Genomic DNA, 22,175 nt, shown 5'->3' on the forward strand with positions numbered 1-22,175 from the left:
TACTCTGTTATGTTCGTGGTACTGCTCATGTGTATAGGCAACGGTTACCACCTTCCATCAGATAGGCCGTCAGCATGTTTGCCATTCTAAATTATATAAAAAGTAGGCAATTATGTTATCGAAAAGTCGATGACAAATATAGTAAAAATAGAGTTGAATGATTCTACTCATGGCTTATTCTTATTTTCAACTTCTGCTCATTCTAAATCAAACATAAATTGTGTTGAAATCTTGTTTTTAACAGGATATCAACGATATCTAACTTATTTGCAGTACTAGCGAAAATATTTAACTAATAGAAAAATATTATTATTTAGTGAATTAAATTAAGACAGAATATCAATAGAAACTCAAATGAGGCTTAATGTAAAAATACCTCTAAGAAATATATAGGCGAAAATCATCGCGAGATAAAAGATAAAAGGGATTTCTCAACGTACATCACAAACATGGGGTATATAGATATACATATTATTGAAGATCATACTATGATATGTAAAATTTAATACAACCAATCGGAGGATTCGTATCCAGCACGCCCCCGTCTCATGAGTGTCATGCCCATAATCATGTACGGTTCATGATGGATTCCGCAGAACTGTCAAAGAAACAAGATAACGTCTGATCTCGCTAAGTATACCACAAACACGCTAGGACTATTTAGTGCCGTGACTCTGGTGTGAAATTTTATTACATTTTAGATTTAAATAACGACCAACAACTGTAAATTACTCTGCACATTTTACTCGTAACCAAACGGGTGACTGTCCTATTTTACTAACATACTTTATGAATTAAACAAAACTTTTACATTTTAAAATTGATTTAATTACCAGTGTCGATCATGATGATTGCATCGACTCTTACTTTGATCTCATTTGTTCATAATATTTGGAATGACAAATTATTTTAGCCCATGTAAAATATTTTTTTTTAAATTTTTTTTTAAAAACTCTTTATTGCAACATAAATAAAAATATACAATGACAAGTGAATAATTCAAGTGAAATATAGTAACATAAATACAGATTGAAATATACACATAAAGGTACAAAAGGCGGTCTTATCGCTAGGGCAATCGCTTACAGACAACCTTTGGTTAAAGGAGAACAGATAGAAATGGGCAGGTGGCGCAAGAGTGAGTTAATAATTTTTCGTGCATAAAAATATGTCAATTAAAAAAGTGTGTAGAAAGTACTGATTGCTATCTCGTCAGTGTGATCTCATTAATAGCGAATCTACCACAGACTAGGCAAAAATTCTACCAAAATCTGCCACACTTGCCGTCAAAAATGCCAAAAATATGCCTACAAGAAATGGAAAAAAATTATACAACGAATTTTATGAAATTTCTTTATTATTCTCTTATTTTTGTTTTGCTTAGGTTCACCTGAAAGAATATTCTTTCGCACAAAGCGTTTGATATGGGCAAACATAATAAAACTTTCTCGAAATTTGTAATATTGAGATACTTTGTAGCCCTATTCGCGTTCTGGATTTTTCCAATCGCTCCCCAAAATCTGTCTACACTCAAAATTGTGTTGGTTGTGCTACTTCCTGTTAATTCTAACAAATCTCTTCCACTTTTATCAAAATTAATTTGTTAAAGTTCGTCAAAAACTTATTGAATATTGTTCTAGTTTACTATGTATTAATAGTTGTAGCACTTCAACTGCCCGCTAACGAAATGCTTTCTTACTGTACTGGGTTGACTGGAAGAGATCTCTGTCAGAGATAAGTCCACCCTTGCTCACAATATTTACAAATAGATTATTTTATATGTAACTTACAAGTGCAATAAAGAATATATATATGTTGGGAAAATTCTTCACAACGTTTAATATTGACGCAACATTTTTTAAACCACATGCTAATTGTACATCTTTGAAAATATTGCTCAGTGGTAAACGTGTCTTTAATTGAGTACATAGTTCAGTCAGAAATATTTTTTGAAGGATTTGGATTCCAGGTTTCAAACTCGTGTCTACGTATAAGCGATTGGTTTCAGTGCTCACGTCAACGCCTAAATAAATATATTTCAGGAGCAAAAAGTTTACGGTGCATTTTGGATCAATTGAAAGTGGATCTGTAGCTTTTCAAATAATTTTCATTCATATAACAACTTAAGAGGCAAGTACATACTTCAGAAATGTCTTTGAATGCAATGGGAACTGTTGTGGAACATTTGCATAATATAAAAGCAATTAAAATTATTTACAATGCATTCATATGGAGTAAACTGGAAAATAATGCTACTATCTGAAACCCACATAAAAACAAATATATATAGATGATAGAAAAATTACAGAAGAAGTTTGTTAGGTGCTGTAGCGTAAACACTATGGGTATCATGTAAGTTATCCTCATATATATCCTAGCACTTTTCTGTTGGGTATGGGAAGATATAATTCCCTAGAGGTGAGGCGACTTGTCTCTCTGCTAGAATACTTCTACAATATACATAATTACAGGAATAAAATACAATGCATTTATGTTGAATTTTATAGTCATTGGCCTGACAAATTTTACATTACTGGATTATATATTCGACACAGTTTATGTAGAAAATATGCAAGAAGGTTTGTATCTGAACTTGGTAGGGTTATACGGCCATATAAACATTTTCTATACACTAGCCTTCTATGAATTGAAAACAATAGCAACTGATGTTTATTTATTTTATTTAATTCTTTATTGTACACACCAGTTATAAAAATATGACAGAGGTAATCAAAAGTACAAAGGCGAGCTTAACTCTAATAGTTTTCTTCCAGCAAACCCAAAGTGCGGATAAAGCAGTGTACAATTGTGACAATTTTTAAACAGACAAAATTAAATTAATTACATTATATGTAATCGTACAAATACACATATATTATATCTTTAATCCTCTTTTTACTAATTATATTTGCATAAGAAGAAAGAAGGCAGTCATAAGATTTTCAGTTTTTATCATTCCTTCTATTTATACACTCACAATACGAGTATCAGCAAGCATGGTCAGCGAGTATTGGCAAGCTCCTTTCGCCTAGTATAAAAAATGATAAAATTGTATGTACTTATAATATTTCTGGTAATATTTTTCTATTCTAATAAAAATAAAATTTTTGCGTCATTGACGTTATTGTGGATTATCCTTAGGCAGGTGACTGTCTATTAAGTTTATTTCACAATATTGTGGGTTGCATAGAGTAGAATAATATTTTCCTTTTTGGTGTTACTGGCGCTGGTATACGCTAAGAACAAGAAATTTATGTAGGTACAGCACTGATCTGTCAGTCCCTAAACAAAAGCAAATAAAAATTAATTATTATTGTGACATCATTGAAACATAGACTTGTACAATCAAGCGGAAATACTCATCTATTGCGGTTTGTAAAACCAGAGTATAATGAATTACTCATTGTATTTATACTATTAGGTGAAAAGTGTATGTGTAAAATAATAATTATAGTTAATCATAAGTTCAAAATAAGATACAGTAGTTCCATCTTTGTCGTAACACCACTTAGCTTGGTACACCTATACTAATAACGCAGACGAATCATAGACTTGATAATATAACGTACCAATCTAAGAAGGTAATTTTTTTACATGATCGTCTATAGAGACTATTAAATGAAGTTGATAGCGGTTTGACACATTGACAATGCACATATGAGTGTTACCAATTTTATACTTTCTGTGTTTCGAGTTAAGATCCGACACATGTTCTACTTTTTAGTCCTTTTTAAATTAACTTACTAGCCAATATAGTATAAAGTTGAAACTTCTAGAAACAAAGGGAAAATTATTTATTTTAAATCACTCACCGTAATAGCTAACATACCAATATTTCTTAGAATGGACTATAGAAGCAATTTTTTTTTTTCATCAACTTACTTTTCCTTATGCATAATCATAAGTTTCGATAATTTAGCAGTTAAACCCAATTTTAAAATTTTTTTACTAATCTACCTGGTTTTGCTTTTTGGGTAATCTACTTCATTTTTATTTATCTTTGTTTAGTCATTAGGTGGCAACACTATTAAATTTTCCGCCATTTTGATTTGGGTTGTAGTTTGCTTGGTCGTAATTTGCATTATTTCTGAATAAAATAAATGTAATCTAAATAGAATCTGTGATATTATTGTAATTAAACGTTACCGTATTTGTATTTTTTATTATATACTATTTTTTGTGTGTTAGTAAATTAAGATGGGTAGAAAGAAGAAGAAGGCATCGAAGCCCTGGTGCTGGTATCCTTTTCAACACTGCAGTATTGCGAATTGTAATTTTGACAATTGTAACCTAATTTTTACTATGGTATTTGTAATAATTTCCTTAGCAATTTATTAGGTATTGTAATAGGGAATTTGACGACGAGAAGATTCTAATTCAGCATCAAAAAGCGAAGCATTTCAAATGTCACATATGTCACAAAAAGCTGTACACTGGACCCGGATTGTCAATACACTGCATGCAGGTACGTCAGCCCTACCGACTTGGCAAATATCCCGCCCGCCCACGACCAATGCGCAATCCTTTTTTAACCCACGTAATATCTTTAGATATTGGCGCGACTTATTCTGCTCCTGTAAGAGTAAAACTAAAATATCAACCATGTTAATAATCCATAATAATAAATGCATATAATTTACTAAAAGGGTTTTTATTATAAATTGCAGGTTCACAAGGAAGCCATAGACAAAGTACCAAATTCATTACCAAATAGGTCAAATATAGAAATAGAAATCTATGGTATGGAAGGTATTCCGCCCGAAGATGTTAAGGAGCATGAAAAACAAAAATCAGGTATAAAAACTTTTCTTTTCAAGGGATCTCTCATGATTATGGAACCAAATGTATGTACATTTTTACTTTATTTCTGTTACTGTAGTCATACTTGATGTTAACATTAGTTGATGGGTAGTGTAAATAATAATAGTTTGATTACTTATAATAGTTGTTTGTTCAGGCGGAGGCAAAGGTTCTGACAGTGAAGATGATGAACCTGCTGCAAAAAAGAAAGCCACACCAGCATTGGTAAGATGCATTTAATAATTTTATTTTGCTTCACAACTAGGAAGCTATATTAATTTTTTTTTTCTAAATTCAAATTTTGTTCTATCAAACTTTATTATTAAACTAAATTTTATCATTTCATCATATATTTAAAAAAAAAATTTTTAATCTACATTTCATTTGGGATTTTTGTTTTTTAACATGTCATATCCATAAAATCTAAATAAGTTATCTACTATTATAATTATAACTAAACCATACTACTTACTAATTCACTTAAGCACAAAGCAATTTTGGAAGTAGAAGCAATGCATTATGCTCTGAACAATACCCGTATAAAATTTAGTAATATTAAATGGTTTTAAAATTTTTTCCCTTTCCCTTCAGTTCCTGTCAGATTCCATCAATAGATGCTGCACATCTTCAACTTTTCCACAGACAATACAATTTGATGAATTTTCTTTTTCATTAAATATGCAAACTCTCATCATTTAAAAAATGAGAAGGACAAAAATACTGAATTTATGCTTAACTAATTACAACAAAAACATTTTCTATTTAGGTAACTTCTTAGTTTGAAGCTGACTTCCTTTTTACAGGCTAATATTTTCATTTAAAATACACCTACAAAATGTATGTACAAATGCCAATTATAAAAACAATTTATTCTAACTACTATGTAATTTTAATTATTTAATTAATATTATTATTTTATTAATAATTATTGCACAGTTGGGCGCTGGGCCATCTTCGGTGACCCCAGGCATACTGCCCACACCCATGGGACCAGTGCCCCCTGGGATGTACCCTGGACATATGTCTATGAATCACATGATGCCACCATTCGTACCAGCACCTAGGTGAGTTAAGATTTAATATATTTTATTCATAATTGACAGGGGGGGTCAATTTTGAAACATTATTCTTTAAACCTATCTTTAAAATGAAAATTTCAATTTGATATCACATCATCGTTATATAAATCTTTATTATAAAAGCTAATATAAACAAAATTTTCAATAGAATTGTCAAAATTATTGTACAGTTTATAATGATTAATAAAATACGTCCTCATGATACTATTAAAATATTAATTTTAGAGATGAGTTTAGAGAATGTTTTTTTTTTTAATATCATGAAGGTGGCAAACAAACATACAGCCCATCAGATACACAGTTACTGTAGCTTAAAGACACCTACAACACTAGGAGTGTCACTGAATCAAGTTGAGTGTTACATTTTTGTACTTTATTTCTAGTGTAAAGTGGTCACCATTCTTTTTTATTATTTAGATGTCATAAGAGGTGGGTACGGGAACAAAGCACAGTTGTAGGCTAACATTTTATGGGGATATACATGGCGAGTTAAAAACATCACTATATGCAAATCATAATTGAATTTGCTTTAATTCACCTGCCTATGTGTAATGTGCTTGTTTATTAATATCATGCCCTCAGCAATAGAGGTCTATTAAACATAGCAGATTATAAAAAGCAAATCTTATTATGATTCACATACAGCAAGTCAAACTTGCTATATGTGAATCATACCCCATTTCCCACCTTAGAGAATTCATGTTGTAATTCTGTTTTATCAACTGGATACTCTGTATTTCTGATAAAACTCTCAATTCAATAACAGATTATTTTTTAAGTGTTCATGCGGCTTTGAGATCTTAATGTATAGAGTTCAAACCATAGGTCAGTATTTTCCTTATAGAAATTGTTTTAAATTGTTTCTTGATCTACAGCAACCAGACTTAGTTGCCATGAACGCCTTGAGCGAATCTGTTTAGTGAGTGATGCATTAAAGCATCCGTAGACAACAGTTCATCACCATGTTATGGACTGCAGCCTGCAGACCTTGCCATTGTTGCAGTATGTTGATATTACTATCCATTTTAATATTACAAAAATATGGAACCAGTTTCAGAAAGCTTCATTTCTATATTATAATCCTGCATTTTGATATTATTTCATTTACTTTTAATATAAGTATTTTCTAATTTCATAAATTGTCATTGTTATTTCTTTGTAGTATTGATTATCGTAATTTTATTAACAAAATTATAAAATTGCATTGGACATTTTAAAGAAATAATATAATATTTCATTTATTTTAACAATTTCTAATTCTATAAAACACATTAATTTGATGATGGTATCATTGAAATCAGTTCATGATTGGCAATAACATTTATGTATAATAGACACGAAAAAATATAAATTAATTTGCTTGTGAACCATTCCTATATAAATATATAATTGTTTCTAGTTGCATGTCTAGGTTTTGAATAATTTTAAAATTCATTTGTTTCTTTTTCTCATAATTTTAGGATGATGATGCCTGGTATGAGGCCACTGTTTCCTGCGTCCAGTATATCTGTCTCTACGCCTAGCAAACCTACTTTCCCTGCGTATAGGTAGGTAGCAACAAACTTACTTGTTACAGTTATAATGCATAGAATTAAATCAATTTCTAGCTACATGTATTGTTTTGCTCATTTGTGCAAGAATTGTGTGGACAAATAAGTATTTGTTTATATGTAAAATTGTGTTTTTTGACTCGTGCAGTTTGCGTAAAAATTTGAAATTTACATTTTATAGTTACCATTTCATATTAAAGAGTGTGTGATAATTTTTTTTAAAAACTTGATAATTAGATTTTTTATAAATTCCTAATAAAATTAACAGTATGAGTAAAATTTATGAATACTGATAATAAATAAAAAACTATTTCGTTTTTAAATTTTTGAAGGTGCAACATTGAATGTGATATATTAAAAATTACTAGATACTGGAATAATGAGTTGGTTCCATGGGAATTTCGTTCAAGTTTAAAGTGAATTTTGTCCGACGAAACGTTGCAGCAACGCGACGATAAGCGCGCCGCCGACGACGTCGACGGCGGGCGGCGCGGAGCCGAAGGAGAACGGCGACGTGAAGCCGCCGGCGGCCAACGCGTGCCCGCTGGTGACGGCGACGGGCGCGGGCGCGCGCATCGTGCACCCGCCCGAGGACGTGTCGCTGGAGGAGATCCGCGCGCGCCTGCCGCGCTACCGCCCGCGCCCGCCCTCCGCGCCCGCCGCCCACGCGCACCACGCGCACCACGCCGCCCACGCCGCCCACGCGCAGCACGCGCCCGCCACCAGCCACGCTGAGGTACCACCGCCATCACCACGCACGCGCAGCGCGCAGGGATTGATAGTAGTGGAGCCAAATAACTCTTTAATTGGTGAAAATAGATTGGTAACCTCGCCCGCGCTATTGGTATACACCGACGAGGCACCAGTGGAAGATAATAGGTGAGAATGAATGCAGGTCAGTTGGCCCACCATGATGAATTCGACAAGAATTGAACATGATAGTTTCCAGGGGAAACCGAATGGAGGTCAACCTGAGAGGGTATATTGCTAGTAATGGGGCTGTTAGACACCATTACTAGCAGTCCCTTTCCCCCCAAATAACCCTATTACTATACCCTGTCAGGTTGACCTCCATATAGTTCCCCCTGGGAATCATCGTGATTAATTCCAGTTGAATTTGTCAGAATGGGCTAGCTGACCTGCCTTTTCATCCTCGCCTATCACCTCTCACTGGTACCATGCAATTTTCATCCATTAAAAAAGAATCACCACAGACATACAATACATCATAATTTCCAAGAAAAGAGTATATTCCTTTTTAAAAGGCCGGCAACACACCTACAATGCTGTTGGTGTTGTGAGTGATCATGAGCAGCGGTAGTCACTTACCATCAGGTGGGCCGTTTGTCCCCTGTGTTGTAAAAAAAACATACATAAACATAGATACTACAACTCTACCTGCCAGTTATTGGCCATATAATGAATAAAAATTACAAAAAAAGACAAATTTAGCAGAGGATTATCATAACATCATATCAACCATTATCTGCCCACTAAAAAAGTATTTAACACAATGTAATGTTAGTATGAATACTTTGAATTCAACTACTAAACATAAACCTAACCCATAGACTGCCTTAAGTTTTGAACCACCTGCAATTTACTGAATCTCTGCAATACATTTGAAGTTGCCAATCTAGCAGATGCTCATCCCACACTATGTTTACCTGTACCAGAGTAACTACTCAATGAATCTTCCTCGTTGATAATCAATTATATAGAACTAGCAACAATTTTTATTTAAAGAAATAATTAAAAACAATTAAGGCACTTGCAATATCTGTCTCTATGTCTGTAAACACCACTATACAATCTTGTTTTAAAAAAAATTACAATTTTTTATTAAAGAAACAAGACAACATAAAATATTAAATATATTGCATTATTAATATACTACATGTTTTATAACATTACATATATTAAACTTACTCTGGTCAATAAAACCAGAACCTATCAAGCCTGCTTTAAAACCAGAAATTATCAATACAAATTAGCTATGTGGTACCATGTAACACCTAAGTAGAACCTTATTAACATATAATTAAGCAGATTATTGTCTGTGCAGCTATGTCATGGAAATGAGGTCAAGGCAATTTATGTTATCAGCTAATTTCGTTAACATTGAATGAGGTCGTTTCATTCACTGTAAAATTATTTATATTCTATGTTCAGCAATCTGTTAAACTTTTTATACAAATATATTATTCCTAAAAACAAATATTTAATTTAGTTTTGGAACTAAAGATATTTTACTTGATTTAATGTGGATTTTTCTTCTGTCTACATTTTATAAAATTGAAATTCTTTAAGAAATTGCAAGACAAGTAGTCTACTATTTCAAATAATTCAGTAGAAATTAATAGTGTAATTTTTATTGCTTATAATTATTTTTTTATGGATGAAAATGGAATGGTACCCGTGAGAAGATCCTTCACCAGCTCGTCGCCAGTGTATAACGATAAGAGAGTGTAGACGTCGTTACCATTCCATTCTCATCTTAAAAAGGACTAGCTAGTACATAATATAGCGACATGAGAGACGTGGTGGCAGGTGGCGGCACACATGTCAGCGGCGGTGGCGGCGGCGGCGCGGCAGCAGGCAGCGGCGGCGGCGCTACGCCGGCCGCTGGTGCAGCCGATGGTCGGCGTGCTGCCGCCGCTGCCACCGCTCGCGCCGCCAGTTCGCGTCGGCGTCGGCGTGCCCGTGTCCATGCCCCCCGTGATGGGCATGCTGCCCGTCATGCCGCAGTTCAACCTCATGCGCCCGCTGCAGCCCGGTCAGTATCCCACCGCCTCCTCCACCGCCCCCTCCGCACACTACTGACCACACGGAAGCGCGTCGGGCGCCCGATACCTCACCGGTCTCGAGCGGTCCTAGCCTTGTTCATAAAAAAACAAATAAACCTTTTGAATCTATTGACGTGTTTTGTCTTTTTTTTTTTTTTATTGAAATTCTTAATTTAAAAATGTTTTGAGTTCCCCTGACTCGTGATGGTGTAATTTAAATGAAACGCCGAAGTAATCGACTAATGATTATAATCTGTCTAAAGATTGCATAAATTGTCTATTTATTAAAAGTTATAAATTGTAAATGTCAAAGTATATATGACAAAACACACCAATAAATAAAATGGTTTGTAGAAGGTTGTTTTTGTGATTCAAAAACGGACAAATATTTATCCCCCATCTCGATATATTGACGTCCGCCCACCCAATCTACAATCTTGTCATGTCGCGACACAGTCGTTATAAATTTTGTCATGTGTCAAATGATTTCACCATTCAATTTTAATGATTAAGGTTAAATACCTGTTCACCTAGTTGATGGTACAAATTAGTATTTTCCCCTTACTCTATGCATAACTAATATTTTCCACCTGAAATTGGTTTTATTCAAACACTAGTCAAACCAAAGACATTTTTGATCATCTTTCCAAATTAATGGCGCACATCGTTTCTTCTCATTCCTTATCTATAGATAGAGCAAGGTACAATGCAGTAATCACATTTAGATAATGATAAACTGATATTTAAAGTAAAACTCTCTAAAGAAAAAATAAAAATTTATCCAATCATTTTGTATGAAAATTCTAACATCTCAAGAGTTAAATTTTAATATAATTAAGGTATTTTATCAATAGTTGATAATAAAGATTTAAGTATTGTCATATGTATCATATGTATCCAAAGGTCTCTTCTACTCCATAAAATATTTCCTACCCAAATACAGACTTACAGTTGGAAGATAATTAAATAGTTGATAGCACTATTTTTATATAGTTAATTTTTAGTGATGTTACTTGTGACTTGATAATGTTAAATCGCAGCTTAGTGCGAACTCTATGCCAACATCTGAGGTCACAACACTAGGTGTAGCCGTAATGTTTGTCGCGTTCTTTCACATGGGTGTTTTGTGTTCTAGACCTCCGGCTAGTGTTAAGTAATCGAAAAATGTTTTGTAAGCTCAATATCAAGATATAGGATAGAAGTAAGGACGTCAGGTTAGTCATATTGCACATTAATCATAAACATTTATAATCCTGTATTAAATGTATTTTTAAAATCGCCTCCTAGAGTCGAGGCATATATAGTATTTGTTAGATTTTTGTATTATGAACTTAACATTAATAACACATTGTTACTTGGAAAGGTTTGGAAGACTGGATTTATAAATTCTATAAAGAGAAATGATACATGTCAGAAAAAGTATATTAATTATATCCATATTTTTTTATAAAGATTATTAATTAATATTTTCGCTATTCCGATGTAGTCGCACATACATTTTGATGAAACAGTATTATTATTATTGCATTTACTGAACTAAATATATACTGCGTGACATTTATTTAGTTATATTGTTTGAATGAGTGTTAATTTAGGATATTGCATTAATTTACATATTGCTCAAATTAAATTGTAATTATGATTCGAATATTTTGATATCAGCGTGGAAAATGGATTGGCCCCGTTTGTTTTTTGTTTTCCTTTTTTTTTTGTTTAATAAACCATACTTTATACAACATGGTCGATATTTTCTATTTTCCACGGCATCAAAACCTGAACCATTAAACTTAGTGATACATTTTCTATAATGATAATGGTGGATTGTTTTAAGAGCGTCGACGTGCTCTCTACACTCGATTCGCTAATGTCGAAGGCGGCAAAGAGTGTCACGTGCTCGGCTTTGAGAGCAGTCTGCCACTGCCAGTGAGTTGGTGGGCGCGCTCATACGTTCAGTTAGTAGCGGCGCCGGCCCGGCCGCCTGCGTCGCCACACGATCTCTCTGTCTGTCTCTCTCAGTATGATCAACACGTAACAGCTTGTCCGATACTCACATCTCCCTAACACCCCACTAACACACGGGCGATCTCATCACACCCTCCCCCATATTGAGACCGATCGTCCATAGACACTGTCAAGAGTTAAACTGTGATTTTGATGTGCCATCCGCACAATCGGAGGATCGGAATGAAAAATAAGCGGTAATTTTATTCACATTCCTTAATGGATTTGCTTATTGTAGTAGCTCTTATCTTATTACTGTCTCGATTTTCTCGTAGTGTCATATAAAATGTGACTTTTTGTCGGTTTTACGGGTGGGTACACTAATATTATATTTACGTACAGTAGTTTTGTCGCTTTACAATGTGCATGAACCGAAGAGTTTAATAGTCGTTGGCTGAATTGGATTCTACGAGCAACCATCTCGGATCACACTGATACATGCATGAACTACGGATACGATTACATCGCCGAGTATTTTGAAAGTGTGATTTTTCATGTGAATTATTTATCCTACCTACCTGTGTTCCTTTGCTTATACTGCACCTTAAATCAGTCGCCACACTTCAGTGCATACATGTGACCACAGACGTGCGACCAGTGGAGACGACGAGCCCCGGTAACCTTGCGACGTCCATCCGTAGACTCACCATTATTATTATTATTATTATTATTTTATCGTTACTACTACGTACTCACTGTCAATCCGTTACATATTTCTGTACAAACTTAGACGTTCAGTAATGCATCGTCTATAGTGTGGTAGTCGATAGCGGCGGTCGTGTGAGGCACATGGATGTACGGGTGGTGGTCCGGGCGAGGTCCGGGTGACAGGCGATTGTTAAGCAGTCACAACGGCTCAGCCGTGTGTTGGACCCACACGGTCCCCTGTTGCTTCACTCACGCGGCGCTCGGCGCTCGCGGCGGCGGCGCACTGACGCACTTGTGTGTGCAGGGATGCTGCTGCCGGGCGGCATGATGCCGATGGGCGCCATGTTCCCGGGCGGCGTGCCCGGCCTGCCCATGATGCAGCCGCGCTTCCGGTAGCCGGGGTCGACGACCAGCGCCGCCAGCCGCCGGCCGCCCGCCCCCGCCACCCCCGCCACCCCCGCCAGCCCAGCCAGCCCAGCCAGCCCGGCCAGCCGCCAGCCCGCGCCCGAGCGAAGGTAGGCGCTCGCTGCCCGTACCATGTACGTCGTCCGCTTGGCCGGTTGTGTGTCCGACGCTGTATGCTAAACTGTGCGGTGACGGGATACTAACGCGACAAGGTAAGGCCCGGGCCGGCGCAGCAGCGGGCGCAGCTAAGTGGCGGGACAGGTGACCGCGGTCGCCCGGCCGCGCCGAGGTTGGGCCGGCAGTTCCCTGCGGCGCGCCCGCCTGCAGGCGACTAGCACCTGTCACAACTTGCGTTGTTGGATTGGCGGCCCCCTGTCCCCTTGACGTTAATCATTAATTACTACCTATTGAGTATCGAGCTCTCACGTAGACTGTCGACACGGCAGATTTCAGTAGTGATTCCGTTCTTGAATTTCTGGTGTTAAGAGATGCGTGTAAAGAATAAGAAATGTTAATGTTATCTGCCTTGAATTTTTTCTTAAGCATTTCCACAAAGTTGTGACGTTTGCCTACTCTTGTAGTATTTTGACTATTTTACTCAATAAATGCTCTGGACTTTAAGACTTGCTTTCATTTATAATCTCACATCGTTTCATACTACTCCTTTCTTCTCCCATCGCATCATTATGAACATTCGTACAATGCATCTAAGTTAACTGTTTCAGCTTTATTATATGTATTTAAAGATTATTAACTAGTAACCAAGTTTATAATCATCTTAATATATTTTTTTTTTTAATAATACATCATACAGAAGTCAAATGTATGTATTTGCATTAATTATAATAATTCTTTTATTTTATCAATGTTACACTGGAGTTTATAAATGCAATCATAATTAACAGTTAAGATGGTATAACACACCTAGTGTTGCAGGCGTTCATAGGCAATGATTAGCAACTGGCGGATCATAGAATTGTAATATGATAGGTAAGTACTAAATACATATTACTCGTTGAGAAATAGATATAATAAAAGTTTTGTTACATATTTCTATTTCTTTTTTTAACCTCTTCACAACACAGTACATGCGCTGAAAACAAGAATAATACTTATAACAAACATAAATTTCAGACCAGTCTGACACCTAAATAAACGTTGAAACGAAGGTCAATGTTTTGGCACGCAAGTCGCCTTGCGTATCAAAACACCGACCGTATGGTAATATTTTGATATCAAACAATATATATATATATATATATATAATGTATTAAATATGAAACTGGAATTTCGTTCTGTCTACCTCGGGACTTGGTGCAAAAAACATGAAGGTAATCTTATCAATAAGACAAGACAGAATATAAAAATTGATTGATGTTTTTAGATTTTTTTTCTTAGTCCCAGCACTCATGCATGACATTATATTTAATGCATCCTTATGTGTTTTTGTTGATATGTCATTTCCAATGTTTTATGAATAATAGAGATTTATATGGGAAATTTATAGAAAACTCGAATGATTGAAATTGATTTTGAATAAATTTGAATGATGACTTGTTTGTTTGTAAGTAAACGTAATTTTTTTAAGTAAAGGTCGACATATGCCTCTGACTACCCCATATTTATTTTTCGTAAATATTATTGTTCGGTGTCACTAACATTGTTGCCACAGGGGAGGAAGGGACTGTTAGTAACAACCCCATTGTTAGCAATATATCCTCTATCAGGTCGACCTCCAAACTGTCTCTGAAAAACCATCATGGTATACTGATTGCTCATGCGAGGTTACAATTCCATCCTCGTCTATTAAAAATAAAACATTGTCGCTGAGTAGATTGTGTATCTATCCGTTCTTATCATCATTGACCAATTTTTGTTACACAACTTGGAATTGTAAACAAGCTAACGATCCAACTGATGGAAAGTGATAAACGTCTATAGACATATAAACAGCGTCATAAATATTACAAAATACATTTTTTCTCAGTTTGACTCTTAGATAATTACGTTTGTACTAGTTTGTATATGAAGGTTTCTATAGCTGGCAACACGCACGTGGCACCCCTGCCTCGCCGACAAGTGGTAAACGAATTTATTTATAGATCGTTTCGATTAACGCTTACATGAGAGAACCAGACACTGGACATCGCTGTCTGATTCTACTTTTTGGGCTCGCTAACGATACTGTCGATAAATTATATTACCACTCATCTAGACGAGTAGGCATCCATAACCATTTACTGTCAAATGGATTGTATGCTTATTTGCCGCCATTATGTTATAATTTGAGGAACACTGTTCAGTTTCACGAATAATATTGATTAATGACATGACAAACTGTTATATCATATTTACCAATCTAATTAAGATTGAAGGAGTTATCCATATAAATTTGATATAGTCGAGCACCGAATCGGATTCTAGAAGCTGCATACCAGTCTCCATATCGACGACTAACGCAGAAAACTTCACAGCGTTAGATTCAAGCTGACTGCATGTAACCGTTCAGTTACGATTCCGGAGTAAGCAGGAAGTGACGCGTCATAAAAAAAGTATGGAAGTCTATGAATCATGACCAAGAACTATGCCACATACAGCTAAATTCAGTGTTGGCAGAACGATGATATTTCATATGGCGTTTTATACTATATTTTTGCTTACCCTGTGAGGCCGATTCCGAAGTGCCATTTCTCTAAATTTATCTTTTAACCTAATATTTTAATTTGATAATTTCATGAAATTACTGTTTAATAGACCATTATAGGCATAATTTTGACTTAAATCTATTAAAAATTAGTTCATATTGGTCCTTACAATAAAGATTTCACTGAGATATTAAATTGAAATTTTAGAAATAGGTTAAGAGAAATGGCGCCTCAGAACCGACACAATTTACAGAATGGAAACCCAGTTATCGTCCACCTGAACTGATAGAAAAAGGGTAACTAAACGGCGATAACTAGTATAAAAGATAATGTGTCTTCTTTTATGATACAATGGCAAAGAAGCTGACGACCCACCTTATGGAAAGTGGTAATCTTATAGACATAAATAGCGCCATGAATGAATATTAGATGCAGAATACACTGGTTCACATGATACTCTAGCGTTGCCATTCCTGACCAACATAGTACCTCACCACCCTGTAATGATACAGTCTTATCCGACTCTTCATATCGAAACAGCCATACGCGTCAGTAATAATGCGCACAATATTATTTGGTAATACCTATGAATCGGCATTCCTAAGGACTAAGGAACTATCTGATTTATTTTTATATCATATATATTAATCATCATTATCCAATTAGAAATTAACCACTACTGCATATAGGCCTCCCCCATATAAAAGAGTTTTGCCAATAATTGCCCTTTTTGGCAGGTGGGTTGGCAACTTTAGTGATGTTTTAGAAGAGTCGTTGCTACCCTTCCCTCGACCATTAAGTATCCTAAGTTACCTCTTACGACACTTACGGGAAATGGTGGCCCATACTATGCTGGGACATACTGCAATGTATATACTGATGTGATAGATAATTTAAAACAAATGTTTAAATTTTGCTTTTATTTATCTATCACATGTAAACACCAAAATGCAATATTCGAGCATCATCACTCAAATGCTTTATTATAGAAATAACGTATATTAATACATAACAAAGGGAATGATGTGTACGTTATATTGGGTCTATGGTATGGTGTGGCAAGTGGGAAAGCAAAACTAGACGCAGTGTCACATAAAACACACAACAAAGTTGATTTTAAGATACAAGATTTTATCCAAGGTAACAAACTCACTTTCCCAAGGGGAGGGGGAAGGAATAGTTAGTAAAACGGACTACAAATCGCATTGCTAGCAATACACTCTGTCAGGTCGACCTCCACGTGCTCCCCCTGGAAACCATCGTGCTGAATCCCAGGTGTATTCATCACGATGGGCTAACTGACCTGCTTTTGCATTCTCATCTGTCATCCTTCACTGGTGCCCCGCCAGTATATACCGTTAGCGCGGGCGAGGTTACCATTCCATTTTCACCCAATAAAAAAAATACTCACATTCCCATTTATAAATTATCTTAAAATCCTGCGTGTTTGGTTGTACCCTCACATAGTCGTTCGTGTATTGGTTGTACCCCCAGATGGTCGTTGTCTGGGTCCTCGTAAGACCTAGTCCTAGTTTTAATGATTTTAAAGACTAGGAAATAAAGCTCATATATTAAACTAGGTGTTCCATCAGAACGAATTTATGTAATAAAAATATGTAAAGACATATTGAAGTTTAAAATATATCTTTACGTATCTATATCGAGTAAATAGATTTGACAAGTTTTGAGATTTTTACTTGTTGTTCTCAAAGTCTACGTTTTGGTGGTAGACATCACCAAAAATATACCATCTGAACATGAGAAGGAAGCAATAGAATTGATAGGTAAATAAAATTAAAAAAATATGATTATCAATAAAGCCCTATATTGAATCAATAATAAAAGGTCTCCTCTGTACACATAACACGTTTATAATACATGACAACTATCACTAGTTTGATTGAATAAATGTTAATTTAATACCAATTGTCAACCCCTCGCATAAGTACTCGAAATACAACAGGCTTACTAAATACGTGTAAAAATTATAATTAAATTATTGCATTAACTAGTATCACCATAGAAAATTTTTACTCAAATATTTAAATAGAAAATTCACAACAGACAATTTCAAAGTAAACAAATGGAGTCATTTAAAAATAATTTGTCAACAAACACTTAAACATTACCCTTAGAACTAATTATGGCAACTTCCAATAATGCAACAGAAAATACTTCTTGTAATACATGCGTAATCTCGAAACTTGTAATTTGCATCCAATAAATAAATCACTCGTGTCTAACGCTACACTAGAGCACGTTATGGCTACTTGGTCTGATGAATAAGATGTAGGTATATCTGTTACAAATCACGTCTATTTTTATAAGATACAAAACTACAAAATTTGAGCTTTCAAGATCACAATAAATACAACATAGAATAAAGATTATTTGAATATTTCGTTATATATGATTACAATATACTAACGGCTCCGGACACCGTATTCCCTAAGGTCTATAATCCTTTAGCGCCTAAAAACGGCTAAACAACAGCTAAAACTAAACAATCTTTCACGATATGTACCGATACATTAATTGCGATCAGATGGAATTACGGAAAATAATCACAACCCTTCAACTTCAGTTGGCACGTAGACTATTATAATTGGTGTTACAAAATACGGACTAGGACTATCAGTGTGATTATAAATATAATCCGTAAGGGGGATACTCATTCGTTCACAATCACTCGCAATACTTATCTAAAGAACCATTGGAACACTTCAATATTGCCTTATCCTAAGCGATCAGGCGAGGGCGTTATATTTCGAAACACGTCAAGCGACGGCGACATAGACCTCATCATGTCCGGACACGGCGTATTCGTGCGCGTCATACTCTCGAAACGTTCCCTCATCGCGGCGACGTGGCCGGCTATGACGCACTCTTTCCGTTCGTCCTTCTCCCTCGACTCTGGTAAATTATCCTCATCGTTCTGCGCCCTCTCGGGTAAATCTAGGTCGGACAGCAACGACACCTCGGAGGAAGCCGTGTAGTACATTTCACTTATCGGCTCGAACTGCGCTATCGCGGGCTCCGTGTCCGACGTCACCGTCTCCGCGTCCTCCTGGGAGTCCCGCCACCTCTCCGCGCGGTACGCCTCCACCTTCCGCACTGACACCTCCTCGGGGCTCACGAGCTCCGCACTGCATTCTTCATAGCGGGGCACACTGCACGGGGGCGACTCCGCGGGGCGGTCGCCGCGAGAGTCCACGGGCTCGTAGCGGATCGATTCCACGGGATTTACAAACTGTATCTCCACTGGTTCGCTGTACCGGGATTCTACCGGGAAATAGTCGTCCGCCTCGCTTTCCTCGTAGCTCGAAGACTTCATGGTCTCGCAGAGCTTGTTGATCGCGTCGACGACGTCCCTGAGGTCGCTGACGTCGTCGGCGGGCATCGTGACTTCGTCTATGGGGAGGACCGAGAGGTCCGCAGCCGTGGTGTTGTCGGGCTGGCCGGGGTTCGCGATGGTGTTCGCTGGGCAGAGTAGGGCGTGTGCTACGGAGAGCAGCGCGTGTGCGGGGTGGGCGTCGGGCGCCAGGTGCGCGGTGCAGGCCGAGTGCGGGTGCGAGTGTGTGGTGGCGGGGCAGGGGTGCAGGGGGCGGGGGCGGGGGCGGTGCAGGGGGCGGGGGCGGCGGCCGGCGCCCCCCGCGCTCGCTAGCAGGCGCTCGAGGTGCCGCTCCAGCCCTCCAGCGGGACCTTGAGCGGCGGCAGCGGCGCCTGCGCCTTGCTCACTGCACGAACACAATAAACTTATCATTACCTGTCCAAAAATACTTACTCAAATATCATACCTTTACATTATAATATGTACAATTTTGTTATTAATTAAACGTAGCTCTCAAGCTTAGTTTGAAAATATTGAAAAGTATTAGCGGATCTGTTATATTTACAATGTTTCAGTATGTCTTACGCTTGCTCTATTACAATCGTCCGTATATAAGTATTACAATGATTAATCTAGCATTAACAGTTTGCTTTATTTGTAAATCAAAGTGTTTTCAAGCTTAAGTTACCCCGAATGAACATGCTTCGTACAAGTTATGCGTTTACCCGATGACCATGCATTTGCTGCGTGCAGTTATGGTAATGTAATCATGCTCTACTGTTAGTTGATAACTATTGTCAATAAATAACGTGCGTATAATGTAGTAAAAGGAACTTACCCAGTTACATGCGGTTGGTATTGTGTAGATCACAACTCAGATGGACAATCTGATCACCTATCACCAATCTATGTATTCACTTCGAGAATATCTTAAAGCATTTTATGTTCGTTATGCTGTATTTTGAATAGTCTTATGGCCTATACAGACGATGTCTTTTACCCTGTAGACAAGTGTTATTGCACGCACTTGAAAGAACGAAACGGCGAATGTTACTGTCTCATTCTATCTCATGCATGCGGTAGCGAAAATGTATGTATCAATAAATTCGCTAATCACTTGTCTAGGGAACAACCTACTTTTTGTCCGTCAAAACTAATCATTTAAAATTAATACGATAATTTACAATAAACGTATACAAAGGAATCATTATTTTTAATTCCATATGTAAATCAGTCCCCCTTTCCTCCCGTTCCTTTCCTTTTCCGTGAGTGTTGTAGGAGATAACTAAGGAAACTTAATTGTTGGGAATGGACAGTAGCGTCCCTCTTAAAAATCATCAGTCTAACTGCAGTTGCCAATCCGCCTGCCAAATGTGGCAACAACTAACAAAAACCCCCCTTTATAAGGGCCTAATTGAGCTGTAGACAGTTAATGCCTGATATGATAATTATGTAAGTGACTTCAAAATGATCAATTTTGAGGGACAAACAAAACTACCTCAACATCCGTCTAGTATAGACCTTAAGTGGCAAAACTAAACAAAATACGAAGCCCTGTCATATACTCCTCAAGCATCAGCCGAACATACACATCGAAGCCGCTTACAACACAAGATGTAGGTTGGACAATGAAATACCAAATATATAGTCAATAATAATTACATTTTTTTATTATTAAAAAAAAAATAATAATATAAATATTAAGCATCGTACATATCACTATCACAATACCTTCCGCTTCTTTTAAACCAAGAAGCGTATAGTGCTCTCACTAAATCGTTTAACTGCTATCAAAATTATCGTTACTCCAATAGTTAAATTAAGATCCAAATTAATAGAAAATCAACAATAGCATTCTGGTACATTGCATAAAAATAAAAAAAAAAAAAAAAAAAAAAAAAACAGCTAAGCAATTCAGTGATGGGCTGTAAACTCAGTGAATAAGGGTGAATCAAGCCGTCACAATTACAAAGATACATTTGCGGTAAATGGCACCTCAACATTATAAGATCACAACAAGAGTTTCCATCTACAAATTATGTTCTAATTCCACATATAAGATACGTATGTCTTCGTACGGGTAGTGATTACGTCTATCAATCGCATGCAACCAAAACAGCAAGTATAAAGGGGAAGGGAATCACTAAAATTGATTGGGAAAAATATGCTTATTTCTTTGTAATGGATAAATTAAAAAAAAATTATTGTTAAAAGTTAATTAAGTATATTTTAATGGTTCTATCGGTTAAACTTGCGTATAATTTGGTCGAGAACGTTCGACTAGTTTTGGAACCATTCGAGACCGTTAGTCTTAACTACGGTAAAAACTCATTATATTGCAACTCAAAAATTATTTAATGATTTTAAAAATTCTTTTACCTACAACATATAGCGTTATATAGGTGAACGATTTTTTTTTTAAATTAGCAAGTAATATAAGGCTACATATTATTTTTGAAAATTCTATCTTCCCGTACAAAGCCGGGTCGGATTTATGTTATTTATTTATACTTCTACACACATTAAAATATGTATACGAGGCAGACTTAATACCTGAGGGCTTACCATGAAATGTTTTTCGAAATTTCGGATCCGAACGAAACAAAAATTTGACGCTAAAATTGCATGATACGTTCCGTTTAAAAATATTAAAAATGCCAAAATATCGATTGAACTAGACAAACGAAATATTCAACTAGACGATTTCGGTACGAACAAAAACACGAAATTGAACTCGAAAATTCGGAATTACATTTCATGGTGATGGCATTCTCTACCAATCAACCGTTATTATAACACGATTGCTAGTTTATTAACTAGCAATCTGGCCAATTATTATTATAATACTGTGAAAAAACAAAATACCAACGTAGTCAATATTTTTTACAGTACCTATCCCTAGACTTACTCATCTAGGGATATGTACTACA

At 36.3% G+C, this 22,175-nt stretch overlaps 3 protein-coding genes across 6 annotated transcripts in view; 1 reads left to right on the forward strand and 2 right to left on the reverse strand.

Annotated features, from left to right (window-relative positions):
* Positions 1-4,020: 4,020 nt before the first annotated feature.
* On the forward strand, positions 4,021-13,890 carry LOC113520501 (BUB3-interacting and GLEBS motif-containing protein ZNF207). 4 transcript variants are annotated; one of them, XM_052901786.1, is made up of 10 exons: positions 4,022-4,238; positions 4,339-4,465; positions 4,668-4,794; positions 4,958-5,025; positions 5,737-5,864; positions 7,340-7,426; positions 7,874-8,165; positions 9,968-10,016; positions 10,086-10,205; positions 13,169-13,890. In XM_052901786.1, exons 1-10 carry the CDS (start codon positions 4,198-4,200, stop codon positions 13,258-13,260), a joined length of 1,131 nt encoding a protein of 376 aa, XP_052757746.1. In that variant the 5' UTR covers positions 4,022-4,197; the 3' UTR covers positions 13,261-13,890. The 4 variants fall into 4 exon arrangements, with proteins under 4 accessions (XP_026761650.2, XP_031766280.2, XP_052757746.1 ...); XM_052901787.1 differs by having other exon boundaries at positions 9,980-10,016; XM_026905849.3 differs by having other exon boundaries at positions 4,021-4,238; positions 9,968-10,205.
* Positions 13,891-17,722: 3,832 nt separating this feature from the next.
* Positions 17,723-19,320, reverse strand: LOC128202227 (uncharacterized). The gene has a single exon (XM_052901778.1). It carries the CDS (start codon positions 19,312-19,314, stop codon positions 18,649-18,651), a length of 666 nt encoding a protein of 221 aa, XP_052757738.1. The 5' UTR covers positions 19,315-19,320; the 3' UTR covers positions 17,723-18,648.
* Positions 19,321-19,512: 192 nt separating this feature from the next.
* Positions 19,513-22,175, reverse strand: part of LOC113520849 (WAS/WASL-interacting protein family member 2) — a 43,189-nt gene continuing 40,526 nt past the window's right edge. The window contains exon 8 of the mRNA XM_026906272.3: positions 19,513-19,651. Coding sequence (XP_026762073.2) covers positions 19,575-19,651 — 77 coding nt within the window. The 3' untranslated portion in view covers positions 19,513-19,574. The remainder of the gene's footprint in view (positions 19,652-22,175) is intronic.

Source organism: Galleria mellonella, unplaced genomic scaffold (genome assembly GCF_026898425.1).
Source record: "Galleria mellonella isolate WM207_F2 unplaced genomic scaffold, CSIRO_AGI_GalMel_v1 utg80, whole genome shotgun sequence".
NCBI classification, from domain to species: Eukaryota; Metazoa; Arthropoda; class Insecta; order Lepidoptera; family Pyralidae; genus Galleria; species Galleria mellonella.

Excerpts from the sequence above, each read along its gene's own strand:
- LOC113520501 (XM_026905849.3), top strand. The coding sequence starts at position 4,198 with ATGGGTAGAAAGAAGAAGAAGGCATCGAAGCCCTGGTGCTG. Across the intron at positions 4,795-4,957 it reads GCATGAAAAACAAAAATCAG|GCGGAGGCAAAGGTTCTGAC; the intron begins GTATAAAAACTT and ends TTGTTTGTTCAG. Across the intron at positions 8,166-9,967 it reads CCGCCACCAGCCACGCTGAG|ACGTGGTGGCAGGTGGCGGC; the intron begins GTACCACCGCCA and ends GCGACATGAGAG.
- LOC128202227 (XM_052901778.1), bottom strand. The coding sequence starts at position 19,314 with ATGCCCGCCGACGACGTCAGCGACCTCAGGGACGTCGTCGACGCGATC.